General features: G+C 50.2%; 1 protein-coding gene across 4 annotated transcripts in view; it reads right to left on the bottom strand.

Moving 5' to 3' along the window:
• Positions 1-18,085, bottom strand: part of ApepP (Aminopeptidase P) — a 334,482-nt gene that overhangs the window by 298,680 nt on the left and 17,717 nt on the right. For 3 of the 4 annotated variants that reach the window (XM_069309418.1, XM_069309419.1, XM_069309420.1), the window contains exon 2: positions 16,087-16,241. The exons of the other annotated variant lie outside the window; for it this stretch is intronic. In XM_069309418.1, the coding sequence (XP_069165519.1) occupies positions 16,087-16,203 (117 nt within the window). In that variant the 5' untranslated portion in view covers positions 16,204-16,241. The remainder of the gene's footprint in view (positions 1-16,086; positions 16,242-18,085) is intronic. 4 annotated transcript variants of the gene reach the window in all.

The raw sequence follows: 18,085 nt of genomic DNA, 5'->3' as shown, positions 1-18,085 counted from the left end.
TGAGAACCCGAGCTTCTCACAGAGCAAACACCGCGCCAACCAGACGAAGACGGGTCTCAAGTTGGTGCCGGCACCGAAACTGGCACTAGTGGTCTACCACGACGAGTGAAACCCAAGCCCTCCGGGAAGGTCCCCCCCCCCCCAACCCGGGACCCTCGGAGAACCAACAAGTCGGACATCGGATGACAGCTAGCAGAAGCTGCCTGCATATACTCTGCCACCGCAGAATCAGCAAGGGACAAAAAAGGCGAAGACATCATAAGAGCTAGAGCCCAAGCAGATTCCAAGGAGGAAGCAAGCACCGCCTGCCGACACACGAGCCGGGAGGCATAAAACAGTGACACCGCATCCTGCAGGATAGGCGCAAACAGCTTCAACAAGGCTGACGACGCACGCGCCACCGAGCCCAAGGCGCCAGACCCAGGAACGGCCCCAAGCGCTTCCACGTCCTCCTCAAGCCATTCTGCAGACAGCTCCAGGAGGGAAAAGAAACGCAAAACCAAAGCCAGCAGGTCACGAGCATGCAAGTCCTCAGCAACCAGTGCAGCCGAAATGGAGGGAACCTGCACATGAAGCTGCACGACGCCCACATCCCGAGGAAGGGCAGGGGTGAACAAGCACTCATTGAGGAGCTCAAACTCGCCCCCCAGAAAAACCTGGACCACCATCAACACCTCACGCCAATCAAGCATGCAGGAACGATAGAAAGTATGTCAACCCTCCAAAGCAAAAACAGGACAGTCCGCCAGCCAGGACAACTCCGGAACCTCATAACAAATCCAATATGGGAACAAAGACCCAAACCTGAACGTAGATGGATTCATAATAGAGGTGTAATCCGGGTCGCGCAGGAGGTAAGTCGCAAAGGCCTCCTGCACCACATGAGGTGGGATTCGGGAAGGCAAAAACCTCTGGAAAGACAGGAAGGACCGAAGCACCCAAAGGGACATGGAACCGAACCTGGGGAGGGGCAGACACCAAATCCAATTCGTACGAAGAAGGGGGGAAGAAAGAAACCCCACTCCTTGTAACAGTAAGCCTTGCTCAGAGAGCAGAAAAATCCAGGCAGGGTCCAAAGGGGCCTAAGGCCCCCTAGTCAGCCACTCCCCTGCCCCAGGAACCACCACATCAGGACCCGGGGCCGGGTCATTTCCCAAAGCCCCGGCTTCAAAAGAAAAGGCTGGCACAGCCATAAAAGCTGGAAGAAAAGAGGCCCACTGGTCAGACCCAGACGCTTCGGCAGGGAGGAACGACTCTAATGCCTCTGTCACCACCCTGGAAGGGCCATTCCCCGAGACTGCCCAAGTCTCAACACCATCTAAACCCTGCCCCGACCCCAAAACCCTCAGACGTCTCTGAGCCAGATTCAGGGAAAGGGGGACCAGACCGAACCACAGCAGGGAAAGGACGAGGGGGGTGGGAACTGAACCAAGACCGAAGCGACCAACACCCCCTAGTCTGGATGGCAAAATACTAAAGAAATTGTTCACAACTTTTGTTAGACCAAAGTTGGAATATGCAGCAGTTGCAAGATGCCCATATCTTAAATAACACTTATGCTCTACGACGACTCGGCATCGAGTCGTCCGTTAACTAGAGGGAGGTCCGGCGAGGACTCGGCATCGAGTCCTCCGTGCGGCAAAAGTAGCAGCGTTTTCGGGAAGGTCTTGCCGCAGTTTTGGACATTATATGCATATACTCCTGTAGGGAATTTCATTGCGAATTCAATGATACCAAAATGAAAGACCTAGGACGAGAATTGAGGTAACAAAGTTGAAAACAGAATACCCATTTTATTGCTCTTTATTAGCGCTCACCCAGGTAATGCTCCATCACTTTTTCTGTTTGCTGTGGGTGGTATGCCAGGCTTTAGGACTTTATATTTGCATACACGCCTATAGAGAATTCTATTGCAAACATAATGATATCAAAATGAAAGACCTAGGATGGGAACTGATATGTCCAAAGGGAAGAGAGTGAAGTGAAGAGAGTGAAATGAAGAGAGTGAAGTGAAGAGGAAGCTCTTGCCCGCTCCCGGGTAAGACGCTCTCACTTTCTTGCCGGGCTTTTGGGATTTATATTCATTTAGTTCTGTAGAGAATTCTATTGTGAACACATTGATACCAAATTGAAAAACCTAGGACGAGAATTGAGATGACAAATTTGAAAAACGTATACACTTTTCAGAATTACCGCGCTCTCTAATGTAATGAGAGGCACGTGAGGTGGCGCAGCACACTCTTTCTGGTTACTGCGGCCTATTTTCATCATGTTGGCGGGTGGAGATCGCTGCTGTTTTTTTACATTATATGCATGTACTCCTGTTGGGAATTCTATTGCTAACACATTGATACCAAAATTAAAGACTTAGGACGAAAATTGAGTTGATAAAACTGAAAATAATGTAATTACCTAAGTGTAATTACCTAAGTGTAGTTACAGGATGAGAGCTACGCTCGTGGTGTCCCGTCTTCTCAGCACTCTTTGTCATATAACAGTGTGAACATTTTATCACGCTTGTGCACTCCCATGTAACTTTCTCACTTTCTCTGTTTGTTGCGGATGGTAAGCCGGGCTTTTGGAGTTGATATGCATTTAATCCTGTAGAGAATTCTATTGCGAACACACTGATACCAAATTGAATACCTTAGGACGAGAATTGAGGTGACAAAGTTGAAAAGAGTATACACTTTTCAGAATTTACCAAGCTCTCCCTCGCGCTCCTGTGGAACGCCCAAACCCACCTGGGGTAGTGAGGCGTTCGGGGGGCCCAGAGCGCGAAAGTGTTTAGAAGCACATCAATAAACTGGAAAAGTTGCAAAGACATGCAACTAAATGGCTCCCAGAACTGAAGGAAAAAGAGCCACGGGGAGAGGTTAGAGGCATTAAATATGCCAAAACTAGAAGATAGAAGAAAAAGAGGCGATATGATCACTACATACAAAATAGTAATGGGAATTGATAAAATTGATAGGGGAAGAATTCTCGAGGCCTGGAACTCTCAAATTTAAACTAACTAAACAAAGCTGCCGATGAAATATAAGAAAATTCACCTTGCCAACAGAGTGGTAGACAACTGGAACAAGTTAGGGGAGAAGGTGGAGAAGGGCAAAACTGTCAGTAGTGTCAAAACATTATATGAGAGTGCTGGGAAGGCGGGACACCACAAGCGTACCTCTCATCCTGTAACTACACTTAGGTAATTACACTGAGATAAGTGAAAAGGAAGTGAAATAAAACAGACAACTACATGGTTCATAGAAACAAAGAAGCAAATAACTGTGAAAATGATCCAGCTGGAAGTTAGGTCATACCTCCTTGTACCAGCTGTTGGAAGCACCACAGAAGCTGCCAGCTTCCTGTGCACGGTACTCAATTCTTTCATCAGATAATAATAATAAGTCATTATGTCAGGGGACAGGCAGCCAGAGTGTATGGGTATTCATATATGTTAAGCTTATATCAAGGTTCCCCCCCCCCCCCAGGTCAAATTACTGACCCCACCCAGGATGCAACCCCACAACTAGCTGACTAACTCCTGGGTACCTACTTACTGCTAGGTGAACAGAGGTATTAGGTGAAAGGAAACATGCCCAACCACTTCTGTCCCACCCAGGATTCAAACCCGGTATTCTTGATTGTGCATCAAGAATGAACCCAACTGTACTACCGTGAGCCTGATGTCCAACTGTTTGCACCACTTTTTGAGTTTAAAGCCTTTCGGGTCCCATTTACTTGTGAATTGTTTCAATATTTATTAAATGCTTCACATGTATACATTTACAAGCTTCACTACTTGTGTGGACTTTGGAAACTTTTGGTCTTGAGTTCACATGTTTAGGGGATAGCCCTTCCCTAGATGCTCGCTGATATTGCTTCTATGAGACTCTGAAGTTGGGGGCATTCTGGGGTTCATTGAGTAATGGGTGCACTAGGGATTCATGTGCTTGTACGTATGGCATGCAGCTGATGCCCTTTGCAGCTGCATTGTTTTTTGGAGCTGTGTTCATTGTCAGTTCTTTTGGCAAGCAGCTCTTACCTACTAATCATGCTTGGTCCTTACATTCAGGCCCTGTAAAGCCCAGCATATCTTTAGTGTGGTTTGTTATGTACCTGGATTGTACCTGGATGGAGTTCGGGGAGTTCTGCTCCCCAAGACTGGCCAGGTCCCAGGCTTGACTTGAGAGCTTGGTCCAACAGGCTGCTGCTTGGAGCAGCCCATAGGTCCTTGTTCTAGAAAACTGTCAGGTTCTTTCTTCAAGACTTCCACCTTTGTTCTGGCAATAGTTCTTGTACATGTTGGGTGAATAATGAACAACAGTAGACCTTAAATGTTAATAGTGTATTCTCTGATTGTGCCTGGCACCTCTACTCTTCACTGGCTCTATTCTGCATTTCATTCCATATCAGTGATTCCAGTATGCTGTTTTCCAAGGGAATCCCCATCAGCTCCCTGAAGCTATCACACTGTGATACTACTAGGTGTCATCAGTCACAGAGCTCTATTGGCCTACCAGGAACCATGAGCCAGAACCTTTCCTCCTCTAGAGAAGCACAGGGAGCAATGGCCTATGAACAATTTATATTTAGTTTCTGTGCAATGGCCTATGAACAATTTATATTTAGTTTATAATTTTTGCCACCACCAGGGAAGCACCCAGAATGATAGGCAAATCAAAACAGACTATTGCATGATTTTAAAAAGACCGAAGTCACAGAAAAAAAAACAGGAACTTACCTGGGAGGCAGCATCACCACATGTCTCAATGCAAGGAAGTAACCAACAGTCGCGACAGACGCCCCAAAGCGACACACAGCTGGATAGGCCCTGGAACGTTAACGAGATACCAGGCGGCCAGGACCCTGTTCAACTTCTAAAACCTCCCGTGCCTGATTGTTGACCAAAGAAATGTTACCCAACACCGCAGCGAGAGCCACGTACTTCCTCACATCATGGGCATGAGGGTAGACCAAAGACTGGCTGGATTTGATGACACTGCAGACAACCTGAGACACACGAGCCCTGGAACAGGGAACCAGGGAAACCAAATCCACCGTCACAGAACCAGTTGCCCGTGCAGATAGCGGTGTTAAGCTGCCACTGGACACAACATGCGATGCACCCCCGGCCAAACCAACCAAGCATACATGACGCTTCGACCTCTCCGGAAGCCTCCCCCCCCCCCCTCCCATCTCATTCTTCACTAGAAAAGAAGGAGAGCTGCAAATTAACAAAATGACCACCCAGACCAAAAGAACAGAAACCCCAAACCATTCAGGCCCATTTGAACACTGCAGACGAGGAGTCACAATAACGTGGCTAAAATATGTTGACCAAATCACACTAGAAAGTGAAGGGACGACGACGTTTTGGTCCGTCCTGGACCATTCTGAAGTCGAATGTACATTGAACATTATTCAAAACAACAAACAGGAGGAGAGCATGAAGCTCTCCATCCCAAGCCCCAGAAGCCAAGGCCAACAAAAATAAGGCCTTAAGCAAACAATCCAGAACCTTGTGTGACCTCCCACAACAAAATGAAAAGAAAGAACACGGTCCAATGGCCTGGACGGCTCAGGCAGCACATGAGCAGGCCGGATGTGAAAAATGCACGTGAAAGCTTGCAGAACAGAGTAGAAGTGACATCCACCCTGAACACAAGCTGGAGCGGCTCCGCCAATGCCACCCAATACGAGGCGACAGTATCCGGCATGAGACACCAGTCCAAAAAGAGCCAAGAGGGAGAGAGGACAGAACAACCTGGTCCACAATAGACGAAAATGTCCGAAAAGACAGGAACCAAAGGAAAGACCGCGAAGAGACTTCATACTGTCGCCTGGAAGACAGGTGGGACACCATCAAAGAAGCCACCTGATCACCATAAAAATGGCAATATAACCACATCAGAAAGACCAGACACGAAGTGCAGAGCAGTAACAAAAACCAACACGGTACTGCACTGGCCCATTCTGCTGGTACAGAGGGAGTCGTGGAAAGATGCCCAGGTTCAGACAACAAGCAAGCAGTGCCTGAAACTAAGCCTGGGCCATCCACCGTGCAGCCAGTTGAAGAATCCTCCCACGATAGGATTCCAAGTGAGTCAGGACCTGTAGCAACAGGTGAACCGGGAAAAAGATACAGGAACCCCCCCCCCCCCACCTCGACCAGTCCAATGAAAACGAGTCGACTGCAAAGGCCTTGCAGTCAGGGAACGGCGCCACTTACGGAGGAAGATGCCAAGACCACGTCAATGCAAAAAGGTCCGCCTCTAGGTGGCCGTACATCTGGCAAAGCCAATGGAAGGACTCCGAGAACTCGGGGTTTAGCGAGTTTAGAGTAGGCTTTAGAACTAAAGCCCCAAAGAGCCACAGACCAAAGGGACACCCCTCACAGTTGAAACAATGAACCACAGGCGAGCAGTCCGAATGAGCCTGATCAAAAAGCCCCGAGGAAGCCGAATCCGACACAATGCTGCACACCGCTGCAAGCTCCCTCGCCGTACTGTGAGCCAAAGAGAATGACAGACCCCAATGTTCTTGGCTGGACTGGTGAGCACTGGTCACAAAATTTCACCCGAGAGACGAGGTATCCGTGAACACATCGAGCACAGGCAAGGGAAGGTGCCTTGGCACTGAACCCAGAAAAACCCAAAGAGGAAGCAGGTGATGTATCAACCAGCACAAGGCCACCGGAGCATTAGCCCCAACGATCGCGAGCACGGCGAAAGAGGTGTCTCCAAAGATACCAGTACTGTACAGCCTCCGAAGTCAAACCCTGCCCAGCGGATAAACCAGAAGGGCAAAGATCAAGCTCCCACACAGCTGCTCAAACAATTGCCCCGGGACCACCTCAAGAATGGCAGAAAATAGGACCGCAGACGGAGCTGCACTGCAGTGGGGAGAGAAACGAATGCCAACTGAGAATCCCACACGAGGCCCAGCCAAGTTCGAACCCGAGACAGAACCAACCGTGTCTTCAGCAAATTGACCAGGAACCCAAACCCGGTCAACCGAGAAAGAACCAGATCGCTGGCTAATAGACAAGCGGACTGGCTGGGAAGCCAAACCAACCAGGCGTCGAGGTTGGCCAACACCCAAAGCCTTAGCAGACGCAGACGGGCCACTACAACCCGAGTGAGTCAAACATGTAAATACGCAAGGTGCCAGATTCAAGTCGAAAAGCAGACAATGAAAGCAGTAAGCCTGTCGCCCTACTGGCAACTCCAACCAATCCCTGAACCCCGGATGAATAGGGAAGTACCAATAATCATTCCCGGAGGTCCAGAGAAATCATCCAAGCACCGGCTCGAGAATGAGACAGATCTTGGACAGTGTTGTCATCCGCAATGAAGGGCATGGAATCAACTGGTTCAAGGGAGACAAATCGGGAATGTACTGAAGATCCGCATAGTCTCTTTTCGTTACTGGAAACAAGAGGGAAACCCACTTGTTTCAGATGCAGACCCACGAAAGGGCCGACATGAACCCCGAGAAGCCAAGCACCGCACAGAGCAATCACAGCGACGAGCAGACGACAAAGGCTCCTGGGCATCAGCCAATGCAACCATTGGCACCAATGGATTACTTCGACCAGCAGAGGCTGGAACCCTGGCACGAACAAAACGGGAAGACTGAGACCGACGGGCCCGTAAAACTAACAAATTAGAAACAGGACAGGAACTAGCAGATGCCGCTGACAAAAACTGAGCCACCAAGTCCTCGAGGAACAACAAAGAAGAAAATGACAACGAAGACTGCAGAGCCAGGGGCCCCAAGCCGAATCTGAAGAGGGCAAGCACAGCCTGTCGACACACAAGGCGAGAGGAGAAAACATGGATGCCGCCTTCCAGAAGATTGGTGCAAATGGCTTCAGCAAGGTAGATGACACCTTTGCAGCCGAGACCAGAACTGCAGACTGAAGGCCCCTTCACTCAATGCCCTCACATCCTCCAAAAGTTAATCAGAGGACATCTCCAGAAGCCCGGAGAAGTGCAAAACCAAAGCCAAATAACCGCAAGTCCAGTGATCCTCACTCAACAAAGCAGCCAAAAGTGTGGGCACCTGAGCATGCAACTGCACCAGACCACCTCCCAAGGCAGCACAGGAGTGAAGAGGCACTCATTGAGGAACTCAAGCCAAACCCTCCCACTTCCCTTCCCCCCAATAACACCTGCAACACAGAAGTGATCTCCCGCCACTCAAACGTGCGGGTCCGACAAAAACCACGCTAAGCCTCCAGCGAGAAAAAAGGGCAGTCTGCCAGCCAGGAAGACTCCGGAACCTCATAACGCACCCAATATGTGGAAGAAGAACCGAACATGAAAGAATCCGGATCCATCAGAGGCATAAACCGAGTCCCGCGGGAGGTATACTCCAAGAACCTTCCCAGGGAAAATCTGGAAAGAAAGAAACCTCCGGAAAGATGAATCCGAGGAACCCTGAAACACCCAGAAACAAACCCTGGAGGGAGCCGCGCCAAACTAAAACACAGGGAAGGAGGGTACGAAAAGCCATTCCCCTGCAGTAATAAACCCTGCCCAGATGACACAAGGGCCCAAGCGGGGTCAAAAGGACCTTAAGGACTCCATGCGAATCCACGATTCCCAGGGTTCCCCCCGATAGTGGCCCTGGGGCAGAGCCCCTTCCACACCCACTGCCTCTACAGAATAGGCAGAGTCCAGGGGAAAAGCTTCCTAAAAGGAAGGTGGATGGGATGTACCGGAAGCCTCGGCGGGAAGAACGGGGTCAACCACCTCAGCACCCGAATAGATAGGGGCAGACCCCGAAGTCACCCAAGCTAAACCCCGCCCCTGACGAAACGAAAGGAGGCACGGATGGAACCAAAGTCAAAGCATCTAATGCCACCAAATTCTGGTCCCTAAAACCCAAACAGGGAAGTTCCAGGGCCTCCATCCGGACAACCAACCTGGCCCACTGCAAGGAAGAGAAGCAAGCTTGCAATGCAGCCGCTGCCTGAAGCCTCTCATCTGTACAAGAGGAATGGGTAAACTGGCGCACAAGCAGGGAAAAAGTCCTGCAAGACTCTGGGTCATAGGTGTCACCAACCCAATACCCAACATGAAGGCAGAAGGGGTGATAGTCTGCCTGAGGCAGGGGCGACGAACAACTGTCAACATCGCACAAGGCGAGAGTGGACTACAATTGATCTGTGTTACCAACCCGAGCCTACGGGGGTTTTCCAGGGTCCAAAATTGGATTGTATCCCTATGGGAAGCCCAGGCACTGTAGCTTGCTAAGCCAGTAGACTCCCTGCTTGAAAGCAACTACCAGAAGCAGTGGTGAGACCTCAGGGCAACAGAGCAGGAAAGCCTAACACAACCTAGGAGAGGCCTAATAAGCTGCTAAGCAGACCTTCTCCACAAAACCCAGGGCAAAAACCCATAACAAATGACTAGCCTGGAAACAACACCCCAAAGAAACTGGCAGTTGGAGACAAATGTCAGCCGTCACTGTTATGAAGCAGACTGCGCAAGCCACAGCTCGTCCCACCCAGCCAATAACACTCCCCTACCCGGGGGAAAGGCGGAAAACCCAAGACCCCCGACGTGCCCCTAGAGTGAAGACCACATCAAGCGACGAAGCCCCCAAATGCCCAGGGAAGGTAGCCCTGGCACACAAGAGCAGTACTTACAGAGCACCTGATACGAACCTATTATCTAAAATACATGAATAACTGATTACTAACGTTTATTAGATTAGTAATTAGTATATTAACCATTTAGATATAATAAAGATTATAGTGTGCTTTGTATTACCTATTGCTATTGTAAAAAACCAGCGTTGAATGTAATGAAACGCCATTTTCTGCGTGAGTCCCTGAGGCTCCCAGGAGCTATCCAGGCTGAATGGATATGTATAACTTTCTGGCATCAGTCAAAGTGCTAGGAGTTCTTGCCTACCGGGGAGCATGTGCCGGAACCTGGCCCCCTCAGAGAGGCACGAGGAGAAATGGCCTATAGAAACCCCCTTGTGGTTGGGAGCATTCTATGTCTGCCATCGACCGGGATAGGCACCCAGAAACATAGGTGCCCAAAAACAAATCCCTATTCTGTTAAAAATAGTGCTACCGAAAGCCGAACGAGTGGACAGAACTCCCCAAACAAAATTATCTAACTAGCATGACGTCATCACATCGCCGCGCCACCGTCTGCGCAACCCTCCCTCCCTGGGAGGGGGAAGGGGGAGCCCCAGACCCTCCACGCCGGCGATCTAACTGGCAGTTCTTAGGCTGGATGTCAAAATACACGAAAAACGCCGCCGACCGGAGGGAGGGAGGGATGACGGGGAGCCTCCGGGACTCACCCAGAAAATGGCGTTTCATTACATTCAACGCTGGTTTTCTAGGGGGAGCCCTGTCGGCTCCCCAGGGCTACCTCACCACAGATAAAGAAAACAGAGAAGGAACCGGGAGGCGGATGCCACACGCCCTAACCGAAAAACCAAGGCCACAGACAACACAAAGACCAAAACGAGAAGAAAATATACCACCCAGGCCAACTACCAGGACGGCACCAGAACTCAAGAGCAGGCCAGAGGGAAACAACGCCCAGGACAGCAAGTGGAACGGAGCAGAAGGAACCGCAACACTGAACGCAAGCAGAAGCGGCTCCGCCAGCACCACCCAATACGAGGTGACAGGACACGAGCCCAGACGACGGACCCGGAACAACCCAGAAGGGAAGACAAGCCAACCCTATCAAAGACCGAAGGACCCTTCGCAGTGATAGGAAAACCGGAAGGACCGCCAGGAAAACCACACACCGCCCCCGAGACGAAACATGCAAGTGGGAAACCAATAAGGAACCCACCAGTGCCAAAACAAACGACGAGAAACTAGCACCACGAACGAAGGCGCAAAATGCGAATCTAAAAACTGCGACCCCGCAACCCAAAGGAGCAAGATAACCAGCTCCAGCAGGGAAGAAAGACGCACGCGTCCCAGAGGCATCCAAGAGGAGAACTACCCAGGACATGAACCGCAGGAAAGCAAACACACCCGTTCCGGAAAAGGAACAAAGAAAAACCGGAGCCAGGACCGGAACCCAGCAAACCCGGTTCCAAGAAAAGGAACCAGAAAGGCAGGAGCGGCAGACCAAAAGTCCACAACCCCCCACAGACAGCACAACACCGAAGCCTGCAGGAAGTCACATAGAAAATCGCAGGATCTTGGTACCAAAACGGAACATCGGAGAAGTCCAAAAGCAGGGAACTGAACATGGACAGAGGCCCACCTGAGCACCAAACAGGATAGACCAGAAGCACTGACCCAGATACACAAATAGGTGGAGCATGGGAGGAGGAAAAACGGGAATAGGTAAGGAAAACCCCGAATACAGCCCAAGGAGAGGCCGGGAAGGAAGGCACACGACCAACCACAAATTGTGTAGAGGAGGGCGTACATACCCGACGGACCTAGCAACAGCAGGGTGCAGTCGGGCACCAAAGTTAGGCAAGGAATGAGTGTCCCTAGAGGGAAAAGACCCAGGTGTCGACAACGAAACCAAAAGCGCCGAAATGCGGGGCAGAGCCCCCAGGACAACAAAAAACAAAAGACAGGGACAAAAGTCACTGAAGACCCACGCAAAGTGACCAAACACCCCTTTTAGGAGCCATCAACTCAATCCCGCCAAGCGGGGAAGAGTAAACAAGGATGGAGCAGTGAACAAGGGTGGTGAAGTGAGCAGAGTATCCCAATAAGAGACTTGCTCCAAACGCATGAGCCTAACGAGAGAAGCAAAGCTCTACGGAGGACCAATCATGGAACGCAAACCGTTCCAAACTTCCAGTTAATATGCCTGCCAGCCTTTGGAGAATGGCGAGGCATTGCCTGAGCATAGAAGCAGCAGAGTAGCGAATAATAACTAGTCGACCTGCAAGTGTGGTCTAGAACAGACACATGCGAGAAACCGTACTGACTCCCAATGTGCTGAACTCACACCATTGCCCACCAAAATAACACCCACATACCACTATATACGCAACAAAACATATGTAGCCTCCGAGTGATCGTGTTTATTGTCACCAATCGTCACGAAACAATAGAACTGGGACAGAGGCACACGCCACCTTTGCAGCACATTTTGGACACGAAACAATGGGCAGAAAAGGGATAAGCGTAGAATCAGGAAAGACCTGAGGAATGACCGACACAATAACAGGTTCGGTGATTCGCGGAACCAATTACCGCGTAACGTAGTGGTGGGGCCTCACGATTTGTGCAAAAGTGGGTTGGACATGTATATGAGCAGGAATGGTTGGTAAGAAATAGGAGCTACCTCGTACGGGCCAATAGGCCCTCTGCAATTCCTCTGGTCTTATGTCCGTATGGTCGTATACACAAAGGGACACAGGAGGAAGTCGAGTACCCAAAGGAGCCACAGACACGAAAAAGAACCCGATCAATGTCAGAGGGGAAAGGAAGCAGAAAGCACTAAGAAGCTATGTGGTGGAGGTAGACTCCACCCACAGGAGCAACTGTAGAGAAGACAGAGCCCAGGAGGCTCAGGAAACTGCACAACTGTCAACTGACAGGAGAGGCGGGGCCCAAGAGCCAAAGCTCAACCCCCGCAAGCACAACTAGGCAAGCTCCCCACCAAAAAACCAGCGTTGAATGTAATGAAACGCCATTTTCTGGGTGAGACCCGGAGGCTCCCCGGAGCTTTACTAGGCTGATATGCTAATGTCAGACTTTGGCATCAGTCATGTGTATGGAGTTCTAGGGCCTACCGGGGACCACGGCCAGAACCTGGCCCCCTCAGAGAGGCAAGGGGAGCAATGGCCTATAGAAACCCCCGTGTGGTAGGAAGCATTCTATGTCTGCCATCGACCGGGTCAAGCATCCAGAAAGGTAAGCATTCCAAAAACCCCTATTCTGGTGAAAATTGCTACCTAAAGCCGAACTAGTGGATAGAACTCTTCAACAGAAAACAAGGAAACTAGTATGACGTCATACGTCACTGCACCGCTGTCTGCGCAGCTCCCCCCTCCCCGGGAGGGGGAAGGGGGAGCCCCAGACCTCCCACGCCAGCTATCCACCCATCAGTTCTGAGGCTGGATGTCAAAACACGCGAAAAACCGCCGACCGGAGGGAGGGAGGGTTGCCGGGGAGCCTCCACCCGGAGGCTCACCCAGAAAATGGCGTTTCATTACATTCAACGCTGGTTTTCTGGGGGGAGCCCCGTCGGCTCCCCGGAGCTAACTACCCACAGAGGAAGGTCAAAGGGACAGAACCAGGAGGCGGACACCACGCACCCCCCACGGAAGCGAGACAACCGGCAGCAAACGCCAACCCAAGGCGCCACAGCCCCGAAAAGTCCCGGGAACAACACGAGAACAACGAGCAGCAAGGCCCCCGCACGAACACCAAAAATCCATGCCCGAAAGACCACAAGGCCACATCGCCCAGACGGCAGCGAGAGCAGCGAAGCCACGAACGCCACGGGCATGAGGGAAGAACACGGGCAGCTTAGCCGCAAGAACACGGCTGACCACCCAGGACACCATCACCCACGAACCGGGAAGAACAGAACCGGATCAACGCAAAACGCGCTCCGGACCCAAACGCCGTGGCACGCAAACAACAGCGGAGGGCCGCCACTGAACACAAAACACGACACCCCCAGCCCGACCAACGAAGCACCAACAAACCCTGGACCCCTCCAGAACGCAGCAGCCCCACCCCGCGCCAGAAAAGATGGAGACTGCTGCCACCGAACAACCAAAACGCTAAAACCGAAAAAGCAAGAAAACTCAGCGACTCGACCCCCAGAGGCAAAGGCCAAAAGGAAAAAGCCGACGAAAAAACACACCGGAACCGAAGGGGCACTACCAACCGAGGAGAAGACAGAGTGCGCTGACCAGAGACCAAGATGAAGCAAGCAGCGCACGAACAGGCCGGAGGTGAAACGACGCACGAGACAGCTTACTAACGGTGCAGAAACAACACCAAGACCGAAAGCAAGCTGAAGCGGCTTTGCCAGCACCGCACGAAAAGAGGCGACAGTATGTGGCAAGACGACGGACCCCAACCCCCACCAGAAAACCAAGCCGAGAGTAAACCAAGCTAACAAGAGTAACCACCTAAGAAGGGACAGGAAAAGGAAGGACCGCCAAAATACCCCATACTGCCGCCAAGAGAAGCACGCAGGTGGGACACCTACCACGAAGCCACCCGACCACCAACCGGAGGCGAGACCACGAGGCAGAACATAAGCAGCCCCGACAAGGCCCCTCCGAGCCCAGGAAAAGGCGGAGCCGCGGGAAGATCTCGGGCGCGACCACCGAAACCCAGGTGGCACAAGGAGATGGAACGTTTGCCGAACAGAAAAACTCCCCAAAGCATGCAAGCTCGCCAGGAGTTCAGAAACGACGGGTCCGACACAAGACATTGCAAAACCCCCCAAAAAAACAACCGGCAGGGCAAGCTAGTAAACCAAACAAGGCAGAAGGGTCTCCCAACCACAAGGGGGTTTCTACAGACCATTGCTCCTCGTGCCTCTCTGAGGGGGCCAGGTTCTGGCTTGTGGTCCCCGGTAGGCAAGAACTCCTAGCACTTTGACTGATGCCAGAAAGTTATACGTATCCATTCAGCCTGGATAGCTCCTGGGAGCCGACGGGGCTCCCCCAAGAAATGAGAGTATTATTCATGTGTCTTGGATGATTTAATATGTATTGTGTATTGTTGGATATGTGAGGGTGTGCAAGAGCGCAAGCCAGTGAGGAGGCAGGCGAAAATGTAGACTGCTTCAAGAGGCTGACCGGATATCAGGGATTACGGAATTGCCAACCTTGTTGTATGAGTGAGGTGATTGAGTATGTTGCTGGCCGTTTCCTTGACCCCGAACTGTGGTTGTGTAGTCGTCAGTATAATGTGTGGATGATTTGGCAGCTTGTCAAATATGTTGTTGCATACTGTTTATTGCTTAGTTAGTGATTTACCAGTTACTGAGGGGGAAGAGAGCAAGTCACCTCCCCCATGTCGTACATGCAGTACGCTGCCAAGTTTATGCATGTCAGTTACTATACTTCTTGTATATGTCAGTATTTCAGTTATAGGCTTACATTACGGAGGCTGTGTTACCTATACCTTTCACCTGCGAGTGTATATTAAGTTACTAGTCTTGTGTAACAGTCATGCTACTCTCAGACCTGTGTACTAGTGGCAGCAGTCAGAGCCAGGACAAGCCTGCCATCCCCAGCCTGTGTAGAGGCCTAGTGTTAGATATTATGTAATTAGTTAGTACTGCTTCATTTACTTAGATATTGGCCCAGTAGTAATCAGCTAATTTTGCTTATCATTTCTAAGTAAATGAAGGCTAGCTTTGCAGAGTAATGGTTAGTAAGGAAATTATTAAGCCTTGGGCGTTCAAATGCATTTGTCCGTATGCAGGCTGCATGCAGGCTGCATGCAGGCAGTCGCGTGTGCTTTTGGAGTCAGTTGTACCCTGGAGCTGCAGTGTGGAGGACATGGGATGGTGATCTCAGGGCATGGCCCATTGAAGTTAAGTAGGATATAAGGTTTCCAAGTGTATCAGCTAAGTGGAGTCAATAGCCAAATCATTTTAGCAGTCCCCGGTTGAGTGGGAATTCTTCATTATTGTGCTATCAGATAAATAGCCAATTGCCTGAGACTCTGTCTCCATTCCTAAGCAGGTCATGTGGTGTTCACTAGTGGTTTTCATTAAGTGTTGATTGTGGGTGAGCTTATTTTATTTGTGTATGTGAAGTCTTGGTGATTATACTGGAGAAAGTGGAGTCAGTTGATTTAATAGTACCCCCATTTTACATGTCAAAGTATAGAGCTGGGGGATTTTTCATTGTGTGACTATTGCTCTCAAGCCTTAATTGCATCACACACTATAACAGCACCCTAGGAAGGGTACCCAGAGCGCATGTAGCTCAAAGTACCATGAACACCTGGCCACCACACACACACACACACAGCTGGCACAGCCATACAAGGGTGTATGGCTGATGGCTGTAGACCAGTAGACATGGTTTACTAGGCCTTCTGCACTTTCCTTTATATTATTATTAGTATTATTATTATTATTATTAATAACTAACCTGATGTGCATCTCCTGAAGGAATGATGTAAGCATTGAGTGCTTGTGGAACGTGGGCTGTGTTCTTCATTAACAAACGAAGTTGCTTGAGAAGGCAAGTTGTGTTTTTTGGAGCCATGGTCTTCTCTAATAGTGGATACTTCACATTAATCAAACCTATTGATAATGAAAAGAATTATTCCGTGCACAGTACAGTACAGTATATGCAAAACATACAGGGTACTTCATATACTGTACATAACAAAAGACTCCTCCAAAATCCAGCTATATTTTGTCTTTGTTAGACTCCATTTAGATCATGAAATTTAATTTTGTCTCCATGCTACAGAAGGGACAAATTCATAAACAAGTATAGTATATAGAAAGATGACAAAGCTAATCCCAGGAATTGGAACCCTTCCTTATGAAGAGGTTAAATGAGCACAATTTGGGTTCACAAAGAAGAAGAGTAGGGGGGTGACCTCATTGAAGTACAGTATATAAATGGATGAAAAGATGTAACAAAGGGGGGATAAAACCAGCATTGAATGTAATGAAACGCCATTTTCTGGGCGAGCCCTGGAGGCTCCCTGGAGCTTATCGGGCTAATGTATGTTATATTAGACCGGGACATTAGCTAAGGAGTTCAGACCTACCAGGGACCAGCGCCAGAACCTGGCCCCTTCAGAGAGGTTTCAGGGAGCAATGGCACTGGAAAACCTCTTGTGGTTGGGGTTTTCCTTATCTGCCATCGACCTGGCTTAGGCACACAGAAAGGTAGGCATAACAAAACAAACCCCACATGGTAAAAAACTAAAACAAAAAACCGAACAGAGAGGTAGAAACTCCCTACAATCCCATAGAAACGAGCAAACTTCACACTTTACTGCCGCGTCGATCGTCCGCGCAGCCCTCCCCGCTCCAAGAGGGGGAGGGGGGAGCCCCAGACCTCACCGCGTCAGCTGCCTAGCATCAGTTTGGAAGCTAAGCTTCAACCAACGCGAAAAAAACGCCAACCGGTGGGAGGGAGGGTTGCCAGGGAGCCTCCGGGGCTCACCTAGAAAATGGCGTTTCATTACATTCAACGCTGGTTTTCTGTGGAAAGCCCCTACGGCTCCCTGGAGTTTCATACCCAAAGAGAAGGAAAAGAAAGGGCTGATCCGGGAGGCGGCCGCCACAAACTCTGCAATGCGAAGTCGAGACAACAGGCTGCAACCTGCGACCCAAGGCAACAAGAACGCACAGGAACAGGCACACGCATAAAGAATGGGCGGCCCTCAAATCCCAGTGCCCGAAATGAGCCCTACACGTCACCAACACAGCAGCAAAAGCTGCAAACATCCGAACAGCACGGGCGCAAGGACAGACCGCAAGCTGGAAGACTTAAAAACTCTGCAGACGACCTGGGAGAACCGAGCCCTGAAACAGGGAACGAGGGGAACCGGATCAACCCAAAACGCATCCCAAGACATGGTACGCAGGTAACGGCAAAACAGCGCAACCGGACAACACAGGACGCACCCCCAGCCGAACCAATCAAGCCTCAATAACCCAAGGACCCCTCCGGAAAGCAGCCGTCTCGACAGTCGCCAGAAGGACGGAGAAAGGATGCAAACGTACAAACCTACCACCAGTACCAAAGAGCAGAAACCTGAACCAAAGGGGCTACCACAAACTGAGGAGAAGATAAGAGGGGACCCTGATCAGGGACCAGGACGGCTAAGGCGACGCATAAGCAGGCCGGAGGTGAAACAAAACATGAGAAAGCGTACGGAACAGGGCAGATGTGACATCCACTCCGAACACAAGCCGGAGCAGCTTCGCCAACACCGCACAACCAGATACAATAAGAATTCCAGAGAACAACATAGAAAACATAGAGGTGTCTAGAGACGAAGTGGAAAAAATGCTCAAGGAGCTAAATAAGAACAAAGCAGTTGGTCCAGATGGAGTTTCACCATGGGTTCTGAGAGAATGTACACCTGAGCTCAGCATTCCTCTTCAACTGATTTTTCAGGCAT

This window comes from Procambarus clarkii, chromosome 65, assembly GCF_040958095.1.
Source record: "Procambarus clarkii isolate CNS0578487 chromosome 65, FALCON_Pclarkii_2.0, whole genome shotgun sequence".
Classification (NCBI taxonomy): Eukaryota; Metazoa; Arthropoda; class Malacostraca; order Decapoda; family Cambaridae; genus Procambarus; species Procambarus clarkii.
Note: the sequence above shows the minus strand (reverse complement) of the source record. Positions and strands in the feature narration are given on the sequence as shown.